Source organism: Malaclemys terrapin, chromosome 4 (assembly GCF_027887155.1).
Source record: "Malaclemys terrapin pileata isolate rMalTer1 chromosome 4, rMalTer1.hap1, whole genome shotgun sequence".
In the NCBI taxonomy this organism is placed as follows: Eukaryota; Metazoa; Chordata; order Testudines; family Emydidae; genus Malaclemys; species Malaclemys terrapin.
Genome location: NC_071508.1, coordinates 109878229 through 109903552, shown reverse-complemented (window position 1 = coordinate 109903552; position 25324 = coordinate 109878229). Strand labels below are relative to the sequence as shown.

The 25324-nt window shown below is 40.1% G+C and overlaps 1 protein-coding gene across 2 annotated transcripts in view; it reads left to right on the top strand.

Annotated features, from left to right (window-relative positions):
• Positions 1-21301, top strand: part of SEC23A (SEC23 homolog A, COPII coat complex component) — a 61500-nt gene extending 40199 nt beyond the window's left edge. For both annotated transcript variants that reach the window (XM_054026063.1, XM_054026062.1), the window contains exons 12-20: positions 3303-3392; positions 7588-7694; positions 8761-8914; positions 10012-10089; positions 11156-11317; positions 13352-13438; positions 14921-15076; positions 15657-15722; positions 19801-21301. In XM_054026063.1, coding sequence (XP_053882038.1) covers positions 3303-3392; positions 7588-7694; positions 8761-8914; positions 10012-10089; positions 11156-11317; positions 13352-13438; positions 14921-15076; positions 15657-15722; positions 19801-19890 — 990 coding nt within the window. In that variant the 3' untranslated portion in view covers positions 19891-21301. The remainder of the gene's footprint in view (positions 1-3302; positions 3393-7587; positions 7695-8760; positions 8915-10011; positions 10090-11155; positions 11318-13351; positions 13439-14920; positions 15077-15656; positions 15723-19800) is intronic.
• The last annotated feature ends 4023 nt before the right edge of the window (positions 21302-25324 follow it).

Below are 25324 nucleotides of genomic sequence, written 5' to 3'. Positions count from 1 at the left end.
CTCGGTGAAGACCGAAACAAAGAAGTCATTAAGCATCTCTGCCATTTCCAAGTTTCCTGTTACTGTTTCTCCCTCTTCACTAAGCAGTGGGCCTACCCTGTCTTTGGTCTTCCTCTTGCTTCTAATGTATTGATAAAAAGTCTTCTTGTTTCCTTTTATTCCCGTAGCTAGTTTGAGCTCATTTTGTGCCTTTGCCTTTCTAATCTTGCCCCTGCATTCCTGTGTTGTTTGCCTATATTCATCCTTTGTAATCTGTCCTAGTTTCCATTTTTTATATGACTCCTTTTTATTTTTTAGATCGTGCAAGATCTCGTGGTTAAGCCAAGGTGGTCTTTTGCCACATTTTCTATCTTTCCTAACCAGCGGAATAGCTTGCTTTTGGGCCCTTAATAGTGTCCCTTTGAAAAACTGCCAACTCTCCTCAGTTGTTTTTCCCCTCAGTCTTGATTCCCATGGGACCTTACCTATCAGCTCTCTGAGCTTCCCAAAATCTGCCTTCCTGAAATCCATTGTCTCTATTTTGCTGTTCTCCCTTCTACCCTTCCTTAGAATTGCAAAGTCTATGATTTCATGATCACTTTCACCCAGGCTGCCTTCTACTTTCACATTCTCAACGAGTTCCTCCCTATTTGTTAAAATCAAGTCTAGAACAGCTTCCCCCCTAGTAGCTTTTTCAACCTTCTGAAATAAAAAGTTGTCTCCAATGCAGTCCAAGAATTTGTTGGATAGTCTGTTCCCCGCTGTGTTATTTTCCCAACATATATCCGGATAGTTGAAGTCCCCCATCACCACCAAGTCTTGGGCTTTGGATGATTTTGTTAGTTGCTTGAAAAAAGCCTCATCCACCTCTTCCACCTGGTTAGGTGGCCTGTAGTAGACGCCTAGCATGACATCTCCCTTGTTTTTTGCCCCTTTAAGCCTAACCCAGAGACTCTCAACACTTCCGTCTCCTATGTCCATCTCTACCTCTGTCCAAGTGTGTACATTTTTAATATATAAGGCAACACCTCCTCCCTTTTTCCCCTGTCTATCCTTCCTGAGCAAGCTGTACCCATCCACACCAACATTCCAATCATGTGTATTATCCCACCAAGTTTCAGTGATGCCAACAATGTCATAGTTGTATTTATTTATTAGCACTTCCAGTTCTTCCTGCTTATTCCCCATACTTCTCGCATTTGTATATAGGCATCTAAAATACTGGTTTGATCTTTCCTCCCAGTTTTTTCCTGACTCTCCTTTCTCTCTGCCAATATAGCCCACACTCCCTCTTGTTTCCGACTCATTTCCCCGGTCTCCATGTTCCCCACTTACCTGTGGGCTTTGCTCACCTGTCCCCGTCGAACCTAGTTTAAAGCCCTCCTCACTAGGTTAGCCAGTCTGTGTCCGAATAGGGTCTTCCCTCTCCTCGAAAGGTGAACGCCATCTCTGCCTAGCAGTCCTTCCTCGAATAGCATCCCGTGGTCTAGGAAGCCAAAGCCCTCCTGGCGACACCATCTTCGCAGCCAGGCATTCACCTCCATGATGCATCTGTCTCTGCCCGGGCCCCTACCTTTAACAGGAAGAATTGAAGAGAATACCACCTGTGCTCCAAACTCCTTCACCCGTGCTCCCAGAGCCCTGTAGTCACTCTTGATCCGCTCAGTGTCACACCGCGCAGTATCATTTGTGCCCACATGGATGAGTAGCATGGGGTAGTAGTCAGAGGGCCGGATAATCCTCGACAATGCCTCCGTAACGTCTTGGATACGGGCCCCCGGCAGGCAGCATACCTCTCGAGATGAAATGTCAGGGCGACAGATGGGCGCCTCCGTCCCCCTCAGCAGAGAGTCTCCGACCACCACTACCCTACGTTTCCTATTCGCAGTGGTGGCAGCAGACTCTCCAGCCTTAGGGGTACGAGGCTTCTCCTCCTTTACTGTAGGGAGTGATTCCTTCTTTCCTGTATCAAGAAGAGCATAACGGTTACCTATAACCACGGCAGGAGGGTTCGGAGCAAGGGTGGAGCACTGCCTGCTGCCAGAAGTAACCAGCTGCCAGCGTCCACCCTGAGCCATCTCCTCCTCCACCAGTGGTGTATCAGCAGTCCTGTGTACTGGGACAGCTACCTCAGCTGTCTCCACATGGACACTGTCGAGGAATTGCTCGTGGATACGGATGCTCCTCAACCTAGCCACCTCCTCCTGTAGCTCTCTCACCTGCTGCCTGAGAGATTCCACCAGCAGGCACCTTTCACATTGGATGGTCCCCCCAGCCTGGATATCCGTAAGTGGAAATTGCAAGTTACAGTCTTTGCAAAACCACACCAGGATCTGGGTAGAGGCATCCATGCTTAGGCACTCTGTCTGGCTACAGGCACAGGTGGAGGAGACAGTAGCAGTGCTGGCACAGGTGTTGCGGGTCTTCCTAACCATCGTAAGCCTCCCTCTGTCAAACTCCCGTCTGCAGCCCCCTGTCAGCTGAAAGGGTTGTTTAAGCAAACAGTTAGAATGTAGTTGCTTTATAGGTATTAAGGGGAATCAAGAGAAAACAGATGGAACCGGCAAGGGACCCTCGCCCCCTTCCTGCTCCCCTTCCAAACTCCCTTGCGAAACTCCCTGTTAGCAGCCCCTGGTTGCAAAGCTCCCTGGTCGCTTGTGCGCTGCTTTATAAAGCCCTGGCCTGTATGAATGCCCCGCCCACTGATTAAGGCTCAGCCACTTACCAGAGGCTTCTAGCTTTCAAACCTTCCTTTGAAGCTCACAGCTTCCAACTGCCAGCCACAGCACACGGTCCTTCAAACAACCAAAACAAACAAACAAGGTTTGGTCTCTTAAGCCAACCTTGTGCCCATACAGTTATACCTCTGGCCTCTTTCTTAGAGGAAGTTTAGTAGCCTGTTACCTCCATCTGACTTTCCTGCTGCCACCTTTGTGATGGAGGGATACCACCTTCTCTTCCCCTTTCCATTCCCTTCCTGTGATGTCTATCCTTCCATACTCTCTCTCTGCCATCTTGGGAGTGTCCCTTATTGCCTTCCCTATGGAGTTGTTTTGATTTCTTCTGCCCCCAACTGGTGCCTGTTCTTCTGCTCTTTCTGAGGGAACTGGCCTGCAGCTGCTGCTCATGTTGGCAGCCTCTCTGCCTCTAGAAGCCAGCAGAGGGAGCCTTGAGGATCCATAACAGAGAGGAAATAGTGGAAACAGTGCCCTGTAGTGATCAGAGGCAAGAAGTGCAGCATTTTTAATAACTCTATAAGTATATTCGTGAACAACAACAAGATATTCCTGTTTTAAAAATTATTCTATATAATGTATTTACAGGAGATAGGAACAGGAGGTACGTGTCAATGGAAGATCTGTGGCCTTAATCCCAATACAACACTTGCGCTGTATTTTGAGGTGGTCAATCAGGTAAGAGAAGTTTCACTCCACTTGTATTAAACTCAAAACACAGTAGTTTTATTTTTATGTAAATCTTGAATACTGTATTTTATTTTTACTACTCCCTCAACCATTCCCACACAGTCTGTTATCATCCTCAGTCAAGTTTTTAAATTGGTTGGTATCCACCCAATGTGATGAGTTGACTTTGTTTATAAATGTTACATTACATACACCAGCAGCGATCTATTTATTGAATGACCGATATCAGAAGATAGAAAAACAAATAAGTGTTTATTAGCTGTAAAATGTTTACTTTTTAATATATATATATAAAACCTAGATAATTGTAAATGCTGCCATTTAAGCTTCAATAAACAGATAATCTGGTGATGAGAGAAGAATTGGTATATTGTAGTTGGAGGAAAAATTGGATTGTACATTGCTTCTAACCAGATATATGAATATGCAGCTTTACATTGTTGTGCATTTTTCTTCAAATTAGTAAAAAAAAAACCAAACCAAAGCAAAAATAAAAAAACAAAACACCAAAACCAACCAAATAAATCTCTGATCTTTATAAATATGTTAGCAAGTTTTCAGACTATTGTAAACATTCTTTAATATGCATTGTTGGATTGAATTCAGCAGTTCCAGGTTTTGATTTTCCAGTACATGTGTGAACAGAAACCAGAGTAGTACTTCCTGGAATAAACTGCTGATATTTTAGGTTTAAGTCTCTCTCTTTAGGTGAAGGCAAAGGGCTCGGTTCCAGATGAATAAAGACTTATTTCAATTTGCAGATAAATCTATTCTGTACCTCCTGAGAAGAGAGAGAAAAATAATTCCTTATTTCTTTTAATAGGCAAAAGTACAATGTTCTCTTTAAAATCCTTAGTAATATTGACTCAAAATACCCATATGTAACAAACAGCAGTTGTAATAGCTCTGCATTACCAAATAGATGTTGAGAGTTTGGAAAATAATGTAGTTCTTTAGTAGTAACTGAATGTATTTTTCTATAGTGTATTTCTGTTTTAAAATATGGATTGTTTTGGTTGTCAAATTGAATGTTATAGATCTGACCTTAAAATGTAGGCACCTCCAATTGTGCACATCCATTTGTACGTGCCTAACATAAACAAATACTTGATGTATGCATATAAATCAGGGATTTATGTACATACTTGGCCAATTACTTGCTATCTGCATGAGCAAACATCTGATTTACATGTGTAAATTAGATGTACACAAATGGCTGCCCCCACATAACTTTGAAAATGTGGTCCTTTGTATGAAATTCTACTATCAAACTGCTGGTTATTCTTTCAGTCTAGATAGGGGTTTTGAAAATCTACATTTGTTATTCCTGAAGCATATTTAAATTGCTAATTATTGGAAGGGTTATGGATTAATTGGAAATGCTCAACACTTGAAGAAAACATAAGTTTTATTCCATTCATCTCTGAAGAGGGAGAAGGCTGTTTCTTCAAGCCATTGTGGCAAAGATTTCAAACATGACAATCTGTATCTTGCACCCAGATATAGTAGGAGAGAACAGAGATGCAAAATAAGTTCTGAGCAAGACTTGTAGCAATCCTCATTTTTAAAGCTAAGATTAATTCAAATGAGAAGGTATGAAAATCTTTTAGATTCAGTAAGTGGTTATAAGCATTGGAAGAATAGATATGACAGTCAGCTTTTGTGAAATAAAAATTGAAAAGCGACCGGCTCAGTGATTGATGATTTACATTTACTTTAAATTTACTTATTAAAGTTCCTGTGGAGCTAAATTTTTTTTACACTCTTGCAAAAAGTGCCAAAGTCCTGCATAATTATTAGAATAACTACATTCTACCCACTTACTCTCCCTGCATTTGCAATTGGATACATTATTCTTCCCTTCTTGTCTGAAACTGTTGTGTAATATTGCTTTTCCTATTGAACAGCTTCATCATTATACCTCATTTTTTGCTGCATTTCAGTGGTAGGTGAAATGATTCATGTATAGTTGGTAAAGCACTCTGGGTATCCTTCAACATGAAAGGTGTCACATAAATACAATGTTAAGCCTCTGTTTTTAAAATTAGGATGATATCAGCCTTCATTAAGGTGAATTAGATATAATTTGCCTTCCTCTTTGTGAATTTTCACTAGACAGCCACCCCCAAGAAATTTATAGTATGTTAGAGGTGTATCGTATGCTTCATTTACATTTAACAAGGTAGTCTTCTTTTTATGGTTTACTTCTATTTCTGTTAGGTTTGTACTGCAGTTCATTTGAGAAATCCTAGTTTGTAGAAAAAGGCAAACTGCTATTTTTTCCCTTCAGTTGCGGAGTATGATGTTTTCAGTGTATTTCCCCCATTTCATATTGTTTAAGCTGTATAAATTAATATCTGGTATGCTGTGTTCTTTTGTACAGTTGAGTTGAAACATAGATTTAACCCAGATGTTTGCAGCACTGATCGTACTGCATTCCTTTTCTACTGAAATATGATTGTCACAAAAAGTTTCATAGAAACAATAGGGAGTTTAGCATACCAGAAGATACTGTGATATGGGGAAAAGTGAACATATAATCAACATTAGCCAGTGATCATTCTGTACGTGCGTGTATATAATCTTTTGTAAATCATATCTATTGTTTTACGATTTAACAATTGCTAACATAGTTTTAAAAGTCAACCTTACACAGAAGAGTGTGTAAAATGATGATTTAATAAACTAACACTTCTCAGCATCCACTTAATGTCAGGCATATTTTGAAAACTAAAGTGATGGATACTTCTTTCAAAGGTATAAGAGTCACACTTAACCAGTTATATGCAGCGTTGTTGTTGCTGTATTGATTCCCAGGATATTAGAGAGACAAGGTGGGAGAGGTAATATCTTTTATTGGATCAATTTCTGTTGGTGGAGAGAGACAAGCTTTCGAGCTTACAGAAATCTGTATATCACTCAGTTATATACTGTACTGTGACTCTACTAATCTGGGCTTTGAAATTTCAGTTTGCATCAGAATTCCAGTTTCTATGACACTGTGCTGTAAATTATTGTTCAGCATTTTCACTACTTCTGGTTTAAGGGACAATGACAAATAATTGTACATTGTTTGTTGTTTTATTATCAGTTGTTTTTAATCTTTAAAAATAGAATTGCTTTAACTCTTTTAAAGCAATAAACCCTTAACATAGAGAATACAGTACCATTAAGGAATTACTCGTATCAGACATTGATTCACCATATTGTGCTTTACAATGGTAACATTTACAAACAACACTAAAGTTACTTCCTTATATCTTTCAGGAATGCAAATATTTGGGTAGTTTAACTAGTTTCAAAATAATATTGAACGTATATATTTTACAATAGTTTCCTCTTAGGATATTAAGGAGGAAGTCTTCAGTATTGCCAACTCCAAATGTTAAAAAACAAAATTATGAGCCATATCCCCAAAAATCATGAGAGTAGCTAAAAATTATGAATTAAAAAATGTTTTGGGTTCTTTGAGTATGCCATTTGGTTTTTGAGCCTTTACCGCGCAATTGGGTCACATTTTTTAAGCATTTCACAGTACACATGAGGTTTAGAACCTTTTTTTTCTAATGATAGCTGAGACTTTCATGTAATCACACAAACCTGGAACCTGTGACTTTAAGTAAAACCACCCAATATTGTGACACTTGCAATAAAATCATGAGTTGACAATACATCCTCTTTCCAGATCTTTTCCCCAGCTCGCACCTAACTTAGGTGAAGTGAACTAATCCTATCACTACACACCAAAAGCTATCAAGTATACAAAAAGGAAAAAAAGCATATTGCTTTTCTAACGCCTTTCCATTATAGTAATCTTGGGTGTTATTGGTAGGTTAAAAAACAATTATACCGAAATTGGATTTTTCAAATCAACAGTGTCTCTTTAAAACCTTGCAGCTGGCATGATGATTTTTTGTAATGTAGGACTTTCTCCATTAGATGACTGTAATTTTAAAGTTAGACAAATTTTGGACTTAAATCTATAGCTCAAGATTGACAGAGAGTTTACTGGCTTACATTTTTTATCCACTAGACATTTACTGAGCATATTAGATTTATTAAAGTAGCTTCTTTCATATAATTTCTAATTTCAGAATGGATTTTGGCAGTGATAGGAATCCTAATATGATGATTATACTACAGAATCTTAGTGAGATTTTGTTAATTTTTTTTTTAAACACAGCACAATGCTCCAATTCCTCAAGGTGGACGTGGTGCAATCCAGTTTGTGACTCAGTACCAGCATTCAAGTGGACAGAGACGTATCAGAGTAACCACAGTTGCCAGAAAGTAAGCTTTAATTGTGATGAATTAATTTAGCAATGGTGTGATACACATCTGTTGCATTTCAAATAGAATTATTCAGTTATTTAACCAATTGAGTGCTTTTGGATGTACCGTGCACATTGCAATGATGGGACTGTGCCTCTGACACTATGTATGAAGAGCTATAGGGCATCCGATTTCCAAGAAGTTGCAGGGCTGAATGGAAATGACCCAAATCCTTGTAGATGAAGCAAGAATCTCTGGGTGAAATTCTATGGCCTGTGTTTTGCAGGTGGTCAGACTAGATGATCATAATGGTCCCTTCTGATCTAAAAATATATGAATGTTAGATCTATCAGAAGGTCGTTATATACAATTGCTCCTCCACCACCAAAACCCTCACCTGCAGTTTCATAGGTTCAATTAGCGTCGCAATTAGTTTGCTTAGAAAATGGAGGTTAGACATTAAGAAGGCAGTTTGCAACACTGAGTGGTGTTTTCTTTAGTATTGGGCAGATTATTGCATGCTTAATTTGGTGGTAGATTCCCCTTATCAAAGGAGGTGTTGGCAGTCACTGTTAGCATGAGTCCCAGATTGACTTACACTTATTATATTTAATTAACGTCTTCTCAGTACTCAGTAGAACAGACATTGTATGCATACAGTACTCACAATCTGCAAGGGCCCAAAATTAGGGCACAGAATGACACAAAGACCCAGAATGAGGGGCACAAGGAAATTTATTATTTTAGGAATCAGAATGTGTGATTAATTTTCAATTTAACATTTTCTATAACCTTCCTTTCATAATTCAGCATTTTTGATGTAAATGACTTATAATAATAGTGACATTACATTATGTTTTTGTGGGTGGAGCTGCATTTTGATTCAAAATTAGGAGAATTCTGAAAAGAGAAGGGGCAATTGGGAAGTAAAGAGTCCACCCGAACTAAGATCTTGGAATTCCAACATGGGCTTGTCTGTTCTGAAATTGCTACAGCTAGGCTATCTGCTTTAATTTTAATAGAATATCCTGAGTCTGGATGTTTTTCCTTTAGATATGGTAAAATGATTGTTTTTCTTTTACAGCTGGGCAGATGCTCAGACACAGATCCAAAACATCGCTGCTTCTTTTGACCAAGAGGCAGCTGCCATTCTTATGGCCAGATTGGCAGTTTATAGGGCAGAGACAGAAGAAGGACCTGATGTACTTAGGTGGCTGGACAGACAGCTGATACGACTGGTAAGAAGACCATGCTAAAAGTGTGAAATCAGCTTTTTCTCTCCAAGTTTACATTGTTAAGTAATTCATACGTCCAGTGGCAATCTGTAAATACTATATACAGAGAGACTGAATACTTCACCACCACCACCAAGAATGCATCGCTAACGAAGATTTCCTATTTAAATAATTAAAGTAGTTATGATTTTAGTTAGTATCGTATCGTTAGATTTTTAGATAGTATGTGTTCAACTCTCAGCACAGAGTCACTGCTCTGAAGCAGCCAAGTATCAAGAAGTTTAAAATAAGATTAAAGATTTAGCTCTGGGGAGTAGAAATGTCAAGCTGGGTCAGGGTGGAGAGAAAGAAGAAAAGTATGCATTTCAGCCTAATTTTGCAACCAAGAAAGCTGAAGTGTAGCTTACCACAGTTAGGATGGACACATAAGACATGAAAAGAAATTGATTACACTTGGGGAGTATATTGAGAAGTGTATATGCTTAAATACATTCTGAATCTTCAGTGGCTGAAACTCCCCCTCTTTTGCCTCCCTCTTCCCAATTGGTTTCTTATGGATTGTCTAAATGCCTGTATACTAGTTAAACTACATCTAGATAGTTGCAAAAAGCTATTTCTAGCTTCATTTAACTCCTTATGCAAGCACCAAATAAATGCATCCTTAGAGAAGTCCTTTGCCAAAGTTAAAATTTGTGGTAATTTTCTAAGCTGTCTGTTAGTAATGTCAGTCTTACTGTACTGTGACTGGAGGTGGGTGAAATTTTTTCAGCTAGTACTTTATTCAGTGTTTTATTAAGTTTGCCTCCCACATGTAGGTTATAATTATTTACAACTGTCGTAATGATTTTTTTCTGGGAACGTTTAATTTTGTAATTCCTCTTTGAGGATTTAAAAAAACAACTCCACAACCCAATATGGAAGGAAATTATTACTTGCCAAGAAGAGCATTTGTATCATGTTTCATCCTGGACCACGTTTGTACAGTAAAGGAAACTTGGGGAAGGAAAAAATATTGATTATAAAATGAAATATTTGAAAATAGAATAGTGGCATAAACAAAGCTGCCATACTAATTTAGTTTCATTTTTCTTTTCCTTCAGTGTCAGAAATTTGGAGAATATCACAAAGATGATCCAAGCTCCTTCAGATTTTCAGAAACCTTCTCACTTTATCCACAGGTGAGTAGAAAGAAGGTGTTAAAGGTAAAGAGTAAATAATTAGGGGAAAAGCATGGATTTAAGAGGCAGTGGAGGGGATAGGACATTGGATTGGGACTGAATCAGAAGACCTGGGTTCTCTTCCCAGCTCAGCCACTAACTTGCTGTGTGACCTTGGGCAAGTCAGTTCACCTTTCTATGCCTCTTTCCCTTCCCACTCTCTTTCTTCTTGTCTGTTTAGGGCTCCTCTGGGCAGGGACTGTTTCTTACAATGTGTTTATACAGTGCCTAGCATAATGGAGGACTGTTCTTAGATGAGGCCTCTATGTACTATTGTAATACAAATAATAATATTAAATAGATTTGGGGGACAGCTATTAAAAAAAGAAATTCACAAATATTTTAAATTTCATGCTATACAGGATTGCTCTGGTGATGTCTTTCATGTACTACTTAAAAATAATAAATTGATGAGAGGAAACAATTCACTGACGTTTTGTTAGTTTAATGCAGTTGAGCTTAAAAGGAATTGTACATTTAGTAAATAACCATTTCCAGAGCAATGTTAAACCCTGTTGCATCTGGATTTTCCATTGACCTCAGAGCACCTTCAGTGTAAACTGGCTGCACTGAAGAAAGATTGGTGCAGCAATAAAAGGGTTTGGGCTTTCCAGGTCCAAACTTTTAAAAGGTCCAAATTTGCAGTTGATAATAATTGTATTCCTTCTACTAGTAAAACTGCTCTTTGCCCAGTTTCTGTGTTTAAAACATAGTACACTAACGCCTAAAAACTGTACAGTTAATTTACACCTGCTATTTTAGTAAAGATTATAACAGTATAGAGTATTCTGTTTCAGGTATAAATATAGGGGAGAGAAGAGATGTTAAACTCTCCTTTTAGTGCCTACCCATTTTGAGAGTGACCTTACTTTATTTTCATAGAGAAGTGCAATGTTAAATTATTTGAAAGCAGTTTTGTAAGTGGTACATTTCTAATGTTGCACTATCTAGTAGTGTGATAATTTTATTGGAAACAGATTTTTTCCCACTTTATTTGTCCAACCCTGTTGGACTTTTTGTTTTGCAGTTTATGTTTCACTTAAGGAGATCTCCTTTCTTGCAAGTCTTTAACAACAGCCCCGATGAGAGTTCATACTATCGACATCATTTCATGCGTCAAGATCTAACCCAGTCACTTATCATGATTCAACCAATCCTCTATGCCTACTCTTTCAGTGGACCTCCAGAGGTATGACAATGTTTAATTAAACTATAAGGCAAAAGTGCACTAGATGTGGGATTTTATATTCATGGCCGTGTTGCAGATATTTATGTACGTATTAAAACAACCTTATGCATTATCGCCTGTGAAAGTGTAAAAGTGTGTGTTTGTGTGTGTGTGTGTAATATATTTTATATAAAACAGAAAATTGTGAGCAAGGCAGTTATGTGACCAATGAGATCTGATTGTTGCACAATAACCTTGAGAGCATAACTCAATTTTTTGTATGATGGCATTCCAAACCAAGACACATGGGATGAAATTCTGGCCCCTTTCAAGTCAAATGGGAGTTTTGTCTTTGATTCCAATGACATCCGGATTTTCCCTATGGTGTAAATCTATTTTTAACACTAGGTTTTACTTTTTAATAGGTGTGAAGGATTTTACACAATTACTAGGAAAAACAAAGTTTCAAGGCTGTTTATGAAAGGTGATATCATAGTCCCACCACATATCTCACTCAGAATTGACCCCTTCCATTGTCATACAGTTGACTATAGTTAATTAGCCCGTATTGCAACCAGTTTTGCAAACCCAAGAATTCTGGCTAGTTTAGATATAATGTAGGCGAGTTTCCAAAGCTTTAGTACTTATTAGTCCCAAACTATTAACAGATCCCATATCCTGAGTGCCCTGCATTCCATTTTTAAATAGATTTACCAGAAGCTACGGTAATAGTCAAATGAAACACAAACCTTTCTGCAAACATTTTAAAACAACTTTTGTACATAGAGAATAATACTTGGATGATTTTAATAAATTATTTGGTGCATGTGTGTATTTGGAACAGATAAGATACAAAACAGTCTCTGCTCGAGAAAGCTAGTAATCTAGAAGAATTCTGAGTCAAATTCAGTCTTAGTGTGTGAAACAATTCCACTGAAGTCAATGAAGTTGCACCCATGTATGCCAGCAGTGAATTTGACCCTGTCTTTTCATTGAAGTTATAATGGCTTCATGCTTTTTCAGTGGATAGACTTCCATACTACAAAGTGACATCAGTCTAGCCACAATTTTCTTTGTCAGTTTTTTTGTAAATTCAATTCTTTTAGGTATCGCTATCATGATGTATCCTGTTACCTAACATGACACCAACATAAAGTGGCCACCTTAAAAGCCTTCCAGTTGCCTTTTTAAGTAATGGTATCTCAGAATCCATATAGGCTTAGGTATTCAATCTACAGAGGATAGGGCAGCATAGACAATACTATAGTACTATTATCTAGTTGCAAAGGTAAGGCTGTAAGGAAAATATATTCTAGGATGACCACTGTTTCTTTAAACATTGAAGCATCTTTAAAGGGCGGGGGAGAAGGGGGTAAAGGGGGGCAATTGCCCAGGCGCTCAGGTAGCGGAGGTGGCTGGGAGCCCCGGGCTTTTTTAAATTGCTCGTGCAGGCCGCAGGGCTCCTAGACATGCAGGGTAGTATTGGTGGCGGTGAAGGCAGCCAGGCTGGCACGTGGAAGCCGTGTCCGTGCTGGAAGTGTGCGCCCAGCAGCACAGCCAGCAGCTCGCTGGGCTGCAGCAGCGCAGGCGCAGCACTGCCCAAATGTGAGGCAGACCGCGTCCGCGACTTGTGCGTGTGTATACCAGCCGCTGCACGTGGTAGCTCTGCGCCCATGTGGCAATGCCGGGCCAGCAGCAGCGTGGGGCTCGGCTCCAGCGCACCCTGCATGAATCAAACCTCAGCCATCCCTTTCTAGGGTGCCCATTGACTGTTCTGCCCTAGGGCCCGGAATTGCTGTCGATGTGCCTGGTGACATGGTGTTGATAAAATGGAGGTGTTTGAAAGAGAAGGCAAAGGCACAGTGATCAAAGAATTCTCCCAGCTCTTGACTTCTGTATTTACTTTTTTACATTACGTGTTCCTGAAATATTGTATATTTGGAATCAAGCAGTCTAAAGAAAAGCATTGCTTGGTGATCTGTTCAAAGAGGCTTGTAAAATACTTGGATTACTCTGTTCTGCATATTCAGCTGAATTTTTTTCCCTTTATCTTAGCCTGTTCTTCTTGATAGCAGCAGCATTTTGCCAGATCGCATTCTTCTTATGGACACCTTTTTCCAGATCCTTATTTATCATGGAGAGGTAAGATCCGGTCATTCTTATGTATACATCCTGCTCATTGTAGAAATGTTCTGTTACCAAACTAAGGCTCTAATTCTGCAAGCATTTACTACAGTATTTCGACTGTGTGTACATGAGTAGAACCCGATAGAACTACTTGCATGCATAAAATTAAACATGTATATAAATGTTTGGAGGATTATGGCCTAATGTGATTTAATATAGTGGCACCTGGTATTATTTGCTATTTCCGCTATAAATGCTGTTTTTCAAGGGGGGGCTAAGGTTTATTTTCTTCCACACACCTCAAGCTAAAACTTGTCCTACATGATATGAGCATGCTAAATTTTTATGTAGAACAGCAAAATGGTTTTTTTTTGTACTTGTGGATACATTATTCCTATTAATATTTATTTCTTCTGTGCCTTAGGTGTGCATGAAATTTTGCAGGCAATAAGATTGGTCCCTGATCTGACAAGTTTATAATTTAGCACAGCTAAGCCTGACAGCAGGGGTGAAAGTAACTTAAAGAACTTACCGGTACACCAAAGTCCTGAGCAGGGCATGGCCTCAACCGGAGGAGGCGGGGCCTTTCAAGATTTAAAGGCCCTGGGGCTTTGGTTGTGGCTGGGAGCCCCAGGGCCTTTAAATCACCCCGGCGCTACCAGCTGCAGAGGTGGCTGGGAGTCCCGGGGCACGTGGGCGAATTAAAGGGCCCGGGGCTCTGGCTGCCGCGGAGCTCCAGGCCCTTAAAATCTCTGCGGGAGCCCTGCCACCACTACCCCGGGGCGGCAGAGCTCGGGCTGGGGTAGCGGCAGCAGGGCTCCGGCGGTGATTTAAAGGGCCCGGGGCTCCGGCCGCTGCAGGGAGCCCCGGGCCCTTTAAATCCCCGACAGAGCTCTGGCAGCGGGGCTCGGGCAGCCCTTTAGAGGGCCCGGGCCTCCCCGCAGGGGCTGGAGCTCCGGGACCTTTAAATCCCCGCACAAGCCTGGCTGCCAGAGTTCCGGTGGTGATTTAAAGGGCCCGGGGCTCCCCGCAGCGGCTGGAGCCCTGGGCCCTTTAAATCACCGCCGGAGAAGCCAGTCCATTCCGGCACGGTGTACCGGCTTACTTTCACCTCTGCCTGACAGACAAAAGTGGGGAAAAGTATGGGCAAGGACAGTGGCTACACAAGTAAAAGATTATATTACCTGCTTTTGTTACATACACATATTGTTAGATCTTGTGTTTAGAGAGTCAATTTTATAAGTTAATAGGTATTAATAGTTGGAGGGAGCAAAGTCTAGCAAGAGGGCAAGAATGGTGGCGTAGAGGACATTGGAACATTCCCCTCTGAAAGTCCTATTTATATCAACTGTATTGTGAAAATGGATGACTGTCTTTTTGTTCTGTGTTTGTACAGCACCTTGCACATTAGTGTCCTGGTCCATGACTGGGGATCCCAGGCACTATGATAATACAAATGATGATGATGATATGCTTTTTAAACTTTTTATTCTCTAGACCATAGCTCAGTGGCGCAAGTCAGGCTACCAAGACATGCCAGAATATGAAAATTTCCGCCATCTTTTACAAGCTCCAATAGATGATGCCCAGGAAATTCTCCATTCCAGATTCCCAATGCCCCGGTACATTGATACAGAGCATGGAGGAAGCCAGGTATGATGAACTGTGTACATAGGTTTAAGAAATGAGGTATTATTAATGTCTAAATTAAAGATATTATAAACGTTCATTTAATTATTAAAACAAATTTAGTGGATAGATATATAGATGGTGACTTAGCAATTAGGAGGTTGAAATTCTGACAGAAATAAGTATGTAGAAGTAACTTGTTACTTAACGTTTGAGTCCCTTTTTTAGACACTATTATTCTTGCATTAATTTTTGGATTTTGAAACATTTCTTAATATTCTATTATTTACATTTATTTTACTAGGGTTTTTTTTTTTTTTAATTAAATTTTCCACAACTTTGAAAAGTTGTCAACATCTCAGATTATTTGTGTGTTGTAGCTATGGAATCCAGGGATCTTTGCATTTTGGTTCACATTTACCATCACTTAGAGCTTACTCACTTTTCCCTGCAAAAACTTAACTTTACCAAAAACAAAATACTAAGAAAATGACAACCATGCATGTTTTGCTTCAGATAATCAAGACTAAATTCTGTGGTTATAAGATTTCTTTTGTTTTTTAAATGTAGTGATTTATTTCCCCTTTGGTTTATGTTTTCCAAGGCCCGCTTCCTGCTTTCTAAAGTAAATCCCTCTCAGACTCACAACAACATGTATGCCTGGGGACAGGTAAGGATACAAAACATTGTGCTAAGCTTATTTCATTGGTGAATATGCTTGAAGGAATATTTTTTTTCTATCTTCAGTTTCCCAGCTTTAGACACAGTGAAATATTAGCTGCATACTGGCAGTAGTAGCCACAGTTAATACAAAATGAGAAAAAATACAGTATTCCTGGCTGCTACTTAAAACTACCAAGATTAAAGAGAAGATGCATCATTGCTGCTTTATTTCCCCTGAAAAAAATTGGTCCAGTTTGCTGCTTGGAAACGTCTCTTAGGCTTGAGTTGAGATGTCTTCCCAAATCAGAGACTGTCTTCAAATTCTTTTCACTGTAAAGAATTTGATGAGAGGGCACTAATCCTTGGGCAAAGAATTTTTTTGCATCCAGAAAATCTGTTATTCATCTCAGCAATATAGTTCAGGAATTGATCACCAAAAAGTGCCAGAAAACTGTCCTACAAACTGATAGACTCTGAGATTAAGGTTTAACAAGGGCTGGGCAGTGCACCAGTATTTTATTGACACCTAGGTTTCCCCTGGTCCAGGCTGCCATTGAGTAACCAGGAAAATTAGCTTTTCAAGTCTTAACTCCAGGAAAAAAGCTTATTAAATATACAGAAATTCAGGAAGTAGGGCTACCTACAGCAATTCACTTTCCTGACTCTGTTGCAGCCATAACAGCTCTGCATCCCAATCTCCTATCCTCCCTTCCAGCTTTGAACTTCATATCAGGAAAAGAAATATAACTGTGCATAAATGCCAAGTTAGTGGCATTGTCAAATAAAAATGTACTGACATTAGGTTTGTACGCACTTCTGTTGTTGATACCAAAACAGTGGAAGCTTTTGCCAAGTAGTCTGATGACGGGCATATTCAGTCCGAAACATTGGAGAAATATTTTGATATCTCGTTAAATTTATAATGTAACCAAAACAAAACTTTGACCCAATTTAAAAACTAAGTAACTGTATTTCAGGCTGGACAAATTAGCCTCTTCTTTATTTAGAAAGGAAAAGGCAAGCTTCCCCTACCAATGTTATTGACAGAGACTCAGCTGCAAAGTAAAAATAGAATTTTTCACATTTCCATTGGCACTGTATTATATAATTTCTGCATGAACTCCTTCAAGGTTAGCTTTCAGTAGCTTTTGCAAACCAACTTCAACCAACTAAAGTAGTCCATTTATCACATGATATATGCCATTTTTTGCAATTTTAAACTAAATTTTAAACTTAACTAATTTTGCTCTTAACCTTTCCCTGAGTTATTTGGGTTGTTTCATGTAATTCTGGCTGATGTCTGAATTGGTGAAAATCACCAATAAAATTTGATACTCCACATTGCCCTGAAGAGGGCACCTGCACACCATTGAAACCGTGTTTCAGGAGGCAATGAGTCATATAGTTTACCCTTTAATATCATATTGTAAGTGAAGATTTTTCAAACTTTGGCCCTGTATGTGCATTTACTGTATTTAAAACATATTCAGAAAAAAAAAATTAAATTTCAATAGAGAGTTTCATTGTATTTACTTGAAAGTACATCTTCAAATTACTCTTTAAACTATTGTAATAATTTAATTTGAACTTGATACAAGATAATATCTAGCTGTGCTTGTCACTGCTTTCAACTGTACTTTTTCTTTGGTGGTGACTGGGCATTTTACAGTTTTTAAGAGAAAAAGCTGTTTACAATGTTTTAAGTCTCTACTAATTCCAAACTTCTTGGCATCAATATATCTGCCTGTGTTAAATTTAAATGCTGCAGTGCTACGTTTTTGAATGAATAGAAATTACATCTTTGTGCGGTCTGTGCAAAAACAAAGCTAATTTTCATGTACTTAGTTTTCTCACTGGTAAACTACAGAGCCCAGATTTCTCAGTAGACAAAGTGTTCGATTTGTTGTTTACTGAACTACTCTCTAGGTGGTCTTCAGCTACATTAGTGGTGAATTATTAGGTGATGTCGAGCTCTCTCCCAATGTAAAAATTGTGGAGTGGTGAGTCACACTCTGACTCCTTGATGACAGTCTATTTATAATCCAGTTACTGCTCCTTGCACAAGAAGAGGCGAATTCAGACTAAACTACTAAACCCGACTCTGCCACTGATCACTTTGTGGCTTCGGCCAGTTCTAAAAACAGTCTTCATTTTGAGTGCCCTAATTTAGACACGTGTTACCTGTTCATGAAAAGTGTCATGAACACCCATTGAGCTCACTGACTTTAGTTGGAGTTATGGATGTCTCTGAAATGACGTTTTAGTTGTATCAGGGTGGGCATGCAAAGACAGGTAGCCCAAAATAGTGAGCATTTTTGAAAATGTGGCCCTTAACCTCTGTGCTCTGTCTGTTTTCTTTATCTGTATTATTATTTGCATTTCTGTAGTGCCTAGGGGCCACGGCCTTGGACTAGGACACCACTGTGGTAGGCACTGTGCAAACACAGAACAAAAAAATGGTCCCTGCTTCAAAGAGCTTACAGTTTGTAAGAAAAAGTATAATAGTTGGACAGATAGATGTGGGAGTACATGAAGACAGTATAGGTCAGCATGAGAGACGGTGGTCTCAGCACAACCACAGCCTAACCATTGTCAAGTTTTTTGTAGTCATCACAGCAAAGGAGGTTTTAAGGAGGGAGTTGTTGGAAGAAAATGAGGTAAATTTGCTGGTGTTTATGGGGTGCTCCTCCTGCTCCTCTGTAAAATGCGGATAATGACACTGACCTTAAAAGAGGTCTTGTGAGCTTTAATTACATAATGTTTGCAGGGCTGCCAAGTCTGTTGTTTTTCTTTATGTACTACAGGTTTTGGCCTTTTTACCTGGAAACTTGAGTAATTTGCCAATTTTTTTCTAATGCTGGGCTCATTGTATGGGCTGATCTGATATGAAATCAGAGAACCCCTTGTATGTGTTTTTAAAAATAGCACTCACGCTAAAATGTTGAAAATTTACTGTCTGTTTCCTTGACTTCTTAGCTATCTAAGGCTCTTTCCCAAGGGAGTCCAAGCAAATATGTCTCTCTAATATCCACACTCAATTTTTTCATTTCATCCTCTTAAAGCTTGTATTTTGCCATGAGCACTTCATAGGGAGCTTCTTGGAATTCTTCAAGTTGTTCCCTGAGGTCAGAGAGCAAAGAAAAAAAAAATGGGGAGACAGCATCTTTTTGACCCCTGACTCGAGGTGTATGACCTTTCGATATCATTACCAGTTTTAAGAACCACAGAATGGAACTGTCCTTTAGCTCTGAGCCAGCATGCATTGAAGTCTATGGAAAGACTTCTCCATTTGGGTATGTCTATAGGGGAATCCTGGGGTGTAATTACAGCTTATCTTGACATACCCGAGCTGGCTTGGGTACTGGTGCAATGAAGACATGGCAGCTCGGGCTTCAGCATGGACTGTACTAGCCCGCCTGAATTGTATTACTCATATGGAAGCTTGTGCTGCCCGGGCTTCACTGCTTCAGTACCCAAGCTAGCTATATCTATTCATTGGAGCTACATGAACGCCAATGTGTAGACATACCCCTAGACTTCAGAGGGCGTTGGATCAGGCCCTGGGCGGTTTGCTATCTTGTGTTTCCCATTGATATTTTGGGTGTGTGTGTTAAATGATAGTTAATTTAGTTAATTTAGGCATTCCTCTGTCTTTCTATTTTTTCTTATTTAGTGCACTAAGATAGGAACAGTGTAGGAAATATGGCATGACTTTTTATTTATTTTCTCTATAAAATGTGTATTCAATATTTGTCAACTATCTAAAACTTTAGGCTTCCCACAAATGCATTTAATTATCTCCCCACATTGTCTTGTTGCAGAATCTGTTTAAGATGGGAAGGAATATAGTTGTGATGGTTTATACTTGAATTTATGCAAATATATTAAACGTCATTTAGCGTTTGTGAATGTAAACCTACAATCTTGCATTTTTGTCAAAATGATGTTTGTAAAGCCCTTTTAAAAATATTAAATGATTATTTTACAGAACATACTGTGCATTAAAATTGTTTTTTTTCCAACTACACTTGCTTCATAACTAATATAATCTAATGAATTCTCCTTGTTTTTACTTTCTCTTGGAGGAGTCTGGCGCACCCATTCTGACTGATGATGTCAGCTTGCAAGTCTTTATGGATCATCTGAAGAAACTTGCCGTCTCCAGTGCTGCCTAAAATGATGCAACACATTACAGACATTGACAAGCTGAACTGTATTTCAGCTTTCTTTTTCCTTTATCTTTTTCAATGTGTCTGCAAACAGAATGCTGTGATGTGCACAAGCTGCCTAACTAGATTTCAAAGTGGTGTAGTTTTCAAGAAAGCATTTGTTAACAGCAAATGTCTTAATGAAATATAATCAGAGGAAAAAGAAAAAAGTCTTTTTGGTTACCATGATGATTTATATATATATTATTTTTAGACCATTGATGATAACTTTGAAATGTGATATTTTTTTAAATGGTTGAGAATGTGACTCTGCCTTGCACTACAAAGACATGTTAAACATTACAAAGGAAATCTGTAGTGGCACTGGGCATTCTAGATTGCCTTGTGACTATTTCTCTTTACTCATTTTGAACAAAAAGCAAACAAAGATACAGAAAAAGCATATAAAATAAATAACATAAACTCACTCTTTCTGACTTAGTCTACAGAGTGTTTAATTTCTTCAATAATCAGTTGTGTTTGTGTGGTGATTATTCAGAAAAAAATATTCTCTTTCAAGTATTGATTTTTTTTATGTTTATTTTTTACCTTTGCTTTTTTTGGTAACAGATTGTTTCCCTCCTTTCCTTTTAAAGAATTTGAGCACAATTTAAAAAAATCAGTTCTTGTCCAAAGTGTAAACCTGACAATCCACATGTTGAATCTCTGCCAATAATTGAACCCTATTATAGTTAGTACTATCAAACACTAATGTACATTAATATACTCAAGGCGAAGGAGAATAATATCTGATACATTTTAGATTGTTCTAAGAAAAAGCCTACACTACAGTTGTGAAGTGAGTAGAAATGTAGTCTTGATTTGTCTTAGCCAGTAAAATATACTTTTTCCCTAGGATACATAGATTTTTTTTGTTATAGCCTTATAATAATAATACTCTGATGTGTGACACTACACATATGCTTTTTTTGTTTCTGCTTCCTTTTTGTTATAAATTCAGTAGGTTGCAAATTTTTGTTGAAACAGTATTATGCATTATATGCCATAATTGTAATACATTTGGTGATATTCTGTTCTTGATTTTTTTTGTAAATTAATGTGTTCACATTTACTGTTTAAAGTTTACATATGGAACAGATGTTTACATTGCTGATGCTATTTTGACAAGCAAAAATGTAAAATTTGGTAGTGGATAATAAGAACATGTTGTGCAATGACTGAAGGAAGAGAGATAATTTTGACCTAGAAATCCAGTTATATGCTCGTGAGATAGGCATGAGTTTTCTCCTGTTTGTCTGTAAATTCTGTAAAACTTGATGAAATCAATAGCCTAGTTTTATTTCCTGAATTTTCTTTTCTCTAAATGAGATTATATCCAGGCCAAAAGAAGCTCAAATAAAGCATACCTTTTCTCTCACTGTTTTGTATTTACTTAACTGTTGGTAGAGTATATTTGCATCTGATAAACTGTTTTGTCTAAAAGCAGATGTGGTACTAAAGATGGAGATAATGAAAGTCATAATAACGTCACATATTTTGTATATTTACACAATTGTATAATTTTGCTACTGTAGCCATCAAACTTCCAGCCAAGTTTCTAGAAATACAGAAAGGGCTCAAATCACTGACTATTTAGGTAGCATGAATTGTGACAGTTCTCGGGGTATCCAGGACTGAATGAACTTCTTATTCCTGCCTCCAGCAAAAGGGTGTCTTGCTTGTGGTAGCTGGGTGTCAGCTTCCTGACACTGCCTGCTCTTCAGTCACTCAAGCACTCTCATCTGGGCTACGCCAGCCCTTCCTTTGCCTTGCAAGTTAACGATAGGTGCACCCCAATCCCCGAATCCCTTTGAATCATTCCCCTGTGATATCCAGCCCCTGACACTGGTTACTCACAGAATTTCTAGTTCCTTTGCACCTAAAGGTTCAGCTTGCCACAGTTTACCAGTTCTACCTTAAACTAATGCTCTTGTCAACCTTGTAAGCATTAAAAACAAAAATTTTATTTAGGAAAGGATAAAGATTTAACTAGGAACAAGAGAGAATGGTGGAAACAAGTGGTTACAATAAAAAACAAAATCATAAAATGCAAATCTGGTCCACACTTATCAATAGTTACCTTTCCTATCTAAGAACATAGATTTCCCCCTCAAAGTTCAGTCTTGCAGAGGTGGCTGTCTTCTCAAGAACCAGGATCCAGATGTTCATGAAAGCACCTCCTTTTGCCAGGGATTTTCCTCAGTGAATGGATCCAGAATACCTTTCCCTACACTTTGTTATACTGAAAACAGCCCTTTATTTCTGTTCACAGGCAGGGCAAACTCCTGTGTCATTGTTCGGTTTCTTTTCTATCTTTAAGTGGTAAGATAGACAATAGAACCTTGTGCTACCTTGCCAGCTGACTAGGGAGGTGTGACAACTCCCTCTTACTTGAATGGGTCATCTAAGACACTGTCAAGGCTGATTCCCCACTATGGCACTTCGAGTGCAGAAGGTGGGGGCCTGCAAGGATTCTAAAAATTAATACTGGTCACTCCAGGCTTGTATTAAACTCCCAAGGTTACAGCTTCTCTCTGACCTTGGATGGGTAGATGCTGCCACCACCCAAATGCAAAACCCCTTGGAACCCAGGAAGGCGCACTTACAAAAATTAAATATCAAGAATAACCTTCTTGAGGTCCAGCTTAAAGATTACAAGCAAAACAAAAAGCATTTGGGGTTAGCACAGAGGAGTCCACAAGCCAATCAGAAATAAACCTAATTGCGTCTTTCTAGTCATTTTCTGATTTATGAGTAGGTTTAGGTATGATCTGACGATTTTCATACCTTGATGAAAAGCTTTTTACAGCATAGTCCCAGCCCTGTCTCTGCTCTGTCCCCTCTCTCTGGAGACCAACAACAGAACAGACAAAGGGAAGTTTTTCCCAAATTGAAAAAGCTTTAGCCCTCCCATGGGCTCTTTTGGTCAGGTGCCCACTCCTTTCCTATTACCTGTGGACTTTGGAAGGACATGGCAAACAGGAGTCGATAGACGACCTACTGGAGCATGAGAATCATGGAGGGGAAGTGTTCGCGCCAGGTTCCGAAGCTGGAAGCACTGATTTCTCCATGAGAAGCCGCAACCAAATGTCCTGGTCTTTTCTGGCCCTGGGAGTGAGGTTGTGACAGTAAGCACACTTCTGCAGGACGTATCCTTCACCCAGGCAGCAAATGCACTGCAGGTGACTGTCCGTTACTGGGAAGGTGTTCTGGCAGGATACGCACCTCTTGAGCCCCAGGAGAGCTGGGCATAAGGGTGAAGGAAAAGCACCCTGGTTGGAAAGGGCAGGAACAGGGCCAGTGCTACCATTAAGGCAAACTAGGTGGTTGCCTAGGGCGCCAAGATTTGGGGGTGCCAAAAAGCGGTGTCCCCAATTTTTTTTTACGGTGTTCCTGGGCTGGGCTGCCAGCAGCGCGCTGACACATGCGGCTCAGACTCCCTCTCCCAGCGCAGTGGCCGCTCCATGCAATTATTGTCATTGCCAGTGGGGGTGGCGTGCTCAGGGAGGGGGCGTAGCAGAGGATCTGGGGTGGGGAACCCTGCGGAAGCTCCCCCCGCCCTGAGGCACACCCCCCCCCATGGCAGCTCCCCACCCCCTTGGCCCGGGGAGCCGTGCGGCAGCTCCCCACCCCAGCTCATCTCTGCTATGCCCCCCCGAGCGCACGGTCGCCGCTCCACTTCTCCCACCTCCCAGGCTGGCAGCGCCAATCAGCTGTTTGGCGCCGCAAACCTGGGAGGGGAGGAGAATTCGAGCGGGGGTGGTGTGCTTGGGGAGGAGGCGGAGCAGAGGTGAGCTGGGGTGGGGAACTGCCGCACGGCTCCCCGGGCTGGGGGGGAGCTACCGCGGGGAGGAAGGGGTGCCTCAGGGTGTGCGGGGGGGGGGGCTGCTGCAGGGCTGGAGGTGGGGGGCGCAAGGTGGAAGTTTCGCCTAGGGTGCGAAACTTCCTTGCACTGGCCCTGGGCAAGAAGTGGGAAAAGAAAATTTAGACTACAAACCAATGGGTAGATTGAGGAGGAGGAAAAGCAGATTTTTTTTTTATGGGGAGAGTTGGGAAAGAAAGAACTAACAACTAAACTACTCTACAAGTAACATGTAAAGCACTATCAAAGGTAAAGGAGATTTACTGGGCTATAAAGATGGGGGGGCTGAACTTCAAGTGATAAGCAACTCAACCAACTGACTGTATTATAAAAGTGCATAGAGTGAGGTCTTTTCTGAAAGCTAATGACACATTGGTGGTAAATTTCATAATGATATTTATGTAATAATGCTATATGAGAAATATGCATACTTACTGATATAATGCTTTAAAGTCTGTGGCCAACAGGGAGAAACAGGTTCCCCTCAGACTGGGAAGAAGGCAGCTGTTTAGTTGTCTCCTGTGTAAATTAAGCATGGTGGAATCAAAACAATGGAAGCCTCATTTACATATAAGGAGATGGGAAGACTTTAGGAAGGGAAAAATAGCATGAGGTCATCTTGACTCTTGAAATGTGGTAATTGAACTTTGGAAGATATAAGCAAAGACAGAAGCCATCTTTGGCATCCATCACTAGACAGACACCAGGGAATAGAGCTCTTGCACGCTGAGAAAGATGGGTCCTTCCACCAAGGAGGGGTTGAAGTCTCTGGAAACTGAAAATAGGTGAGAGAGACCTGCTTAGGAAAAGACCTTTCACCTAGGAAGACAAGGGAAACCAGCATCTTGCACTTCTATGGAAGGTCCTAACCTTGAGGTCTTTAAACCACAATTTGAGGACTTCAGTAACTCAGGCATAGGTTAGGGGTTTGTTACAGGAGTGGGTGGGTGAGATTCTGTGGCCTGCATTGTGCAGGAGGTCAGACTAGATGATCATAATGGTCCCTTCTGACCTTAAAGTCTATGAGTCTATGAAAGACAGCCATGGCTGGGAAGAAGGAAGATTAATGACAGAAATCATTTTGAATAAAGCCTGTACCTTGTTAGATTAACTTTTAGTCTTAGATGCATGTTTTCACCTTTATTTGCTTTCTAACTTTAATCCTTTTACTTGGCATCACTACAGCTATGCCTATAGTTAAGGCTACGTTTTAGTCATAGGTATTTTTAGTAAAAGCCATGGACAGGTCACGGGCAGTAACCAAAAATTCATGGCCCGTGACCTGTCCATGACTTTTACTATACACCCCTAACTAAAACTTGGGCTGGGGAGCTGTGGGTGCTCTGGGGGCTGGTCCGGGGGTGCTGCGGGTGTTGAAGGGGAGGTAGGCGGCGGCCCAAGACCTGGGCTGGTGTGGGGGAGGCAGCAGTATGTGACCCGGGACCCCCACTGTATTGGGTGTGGCCTCCTGCTGGGCAGCACTTACCTCCGGCGGCTCACAGTCGGCAGCGGGCGCAGCGAGGCTAAGGAAAGCTCCTT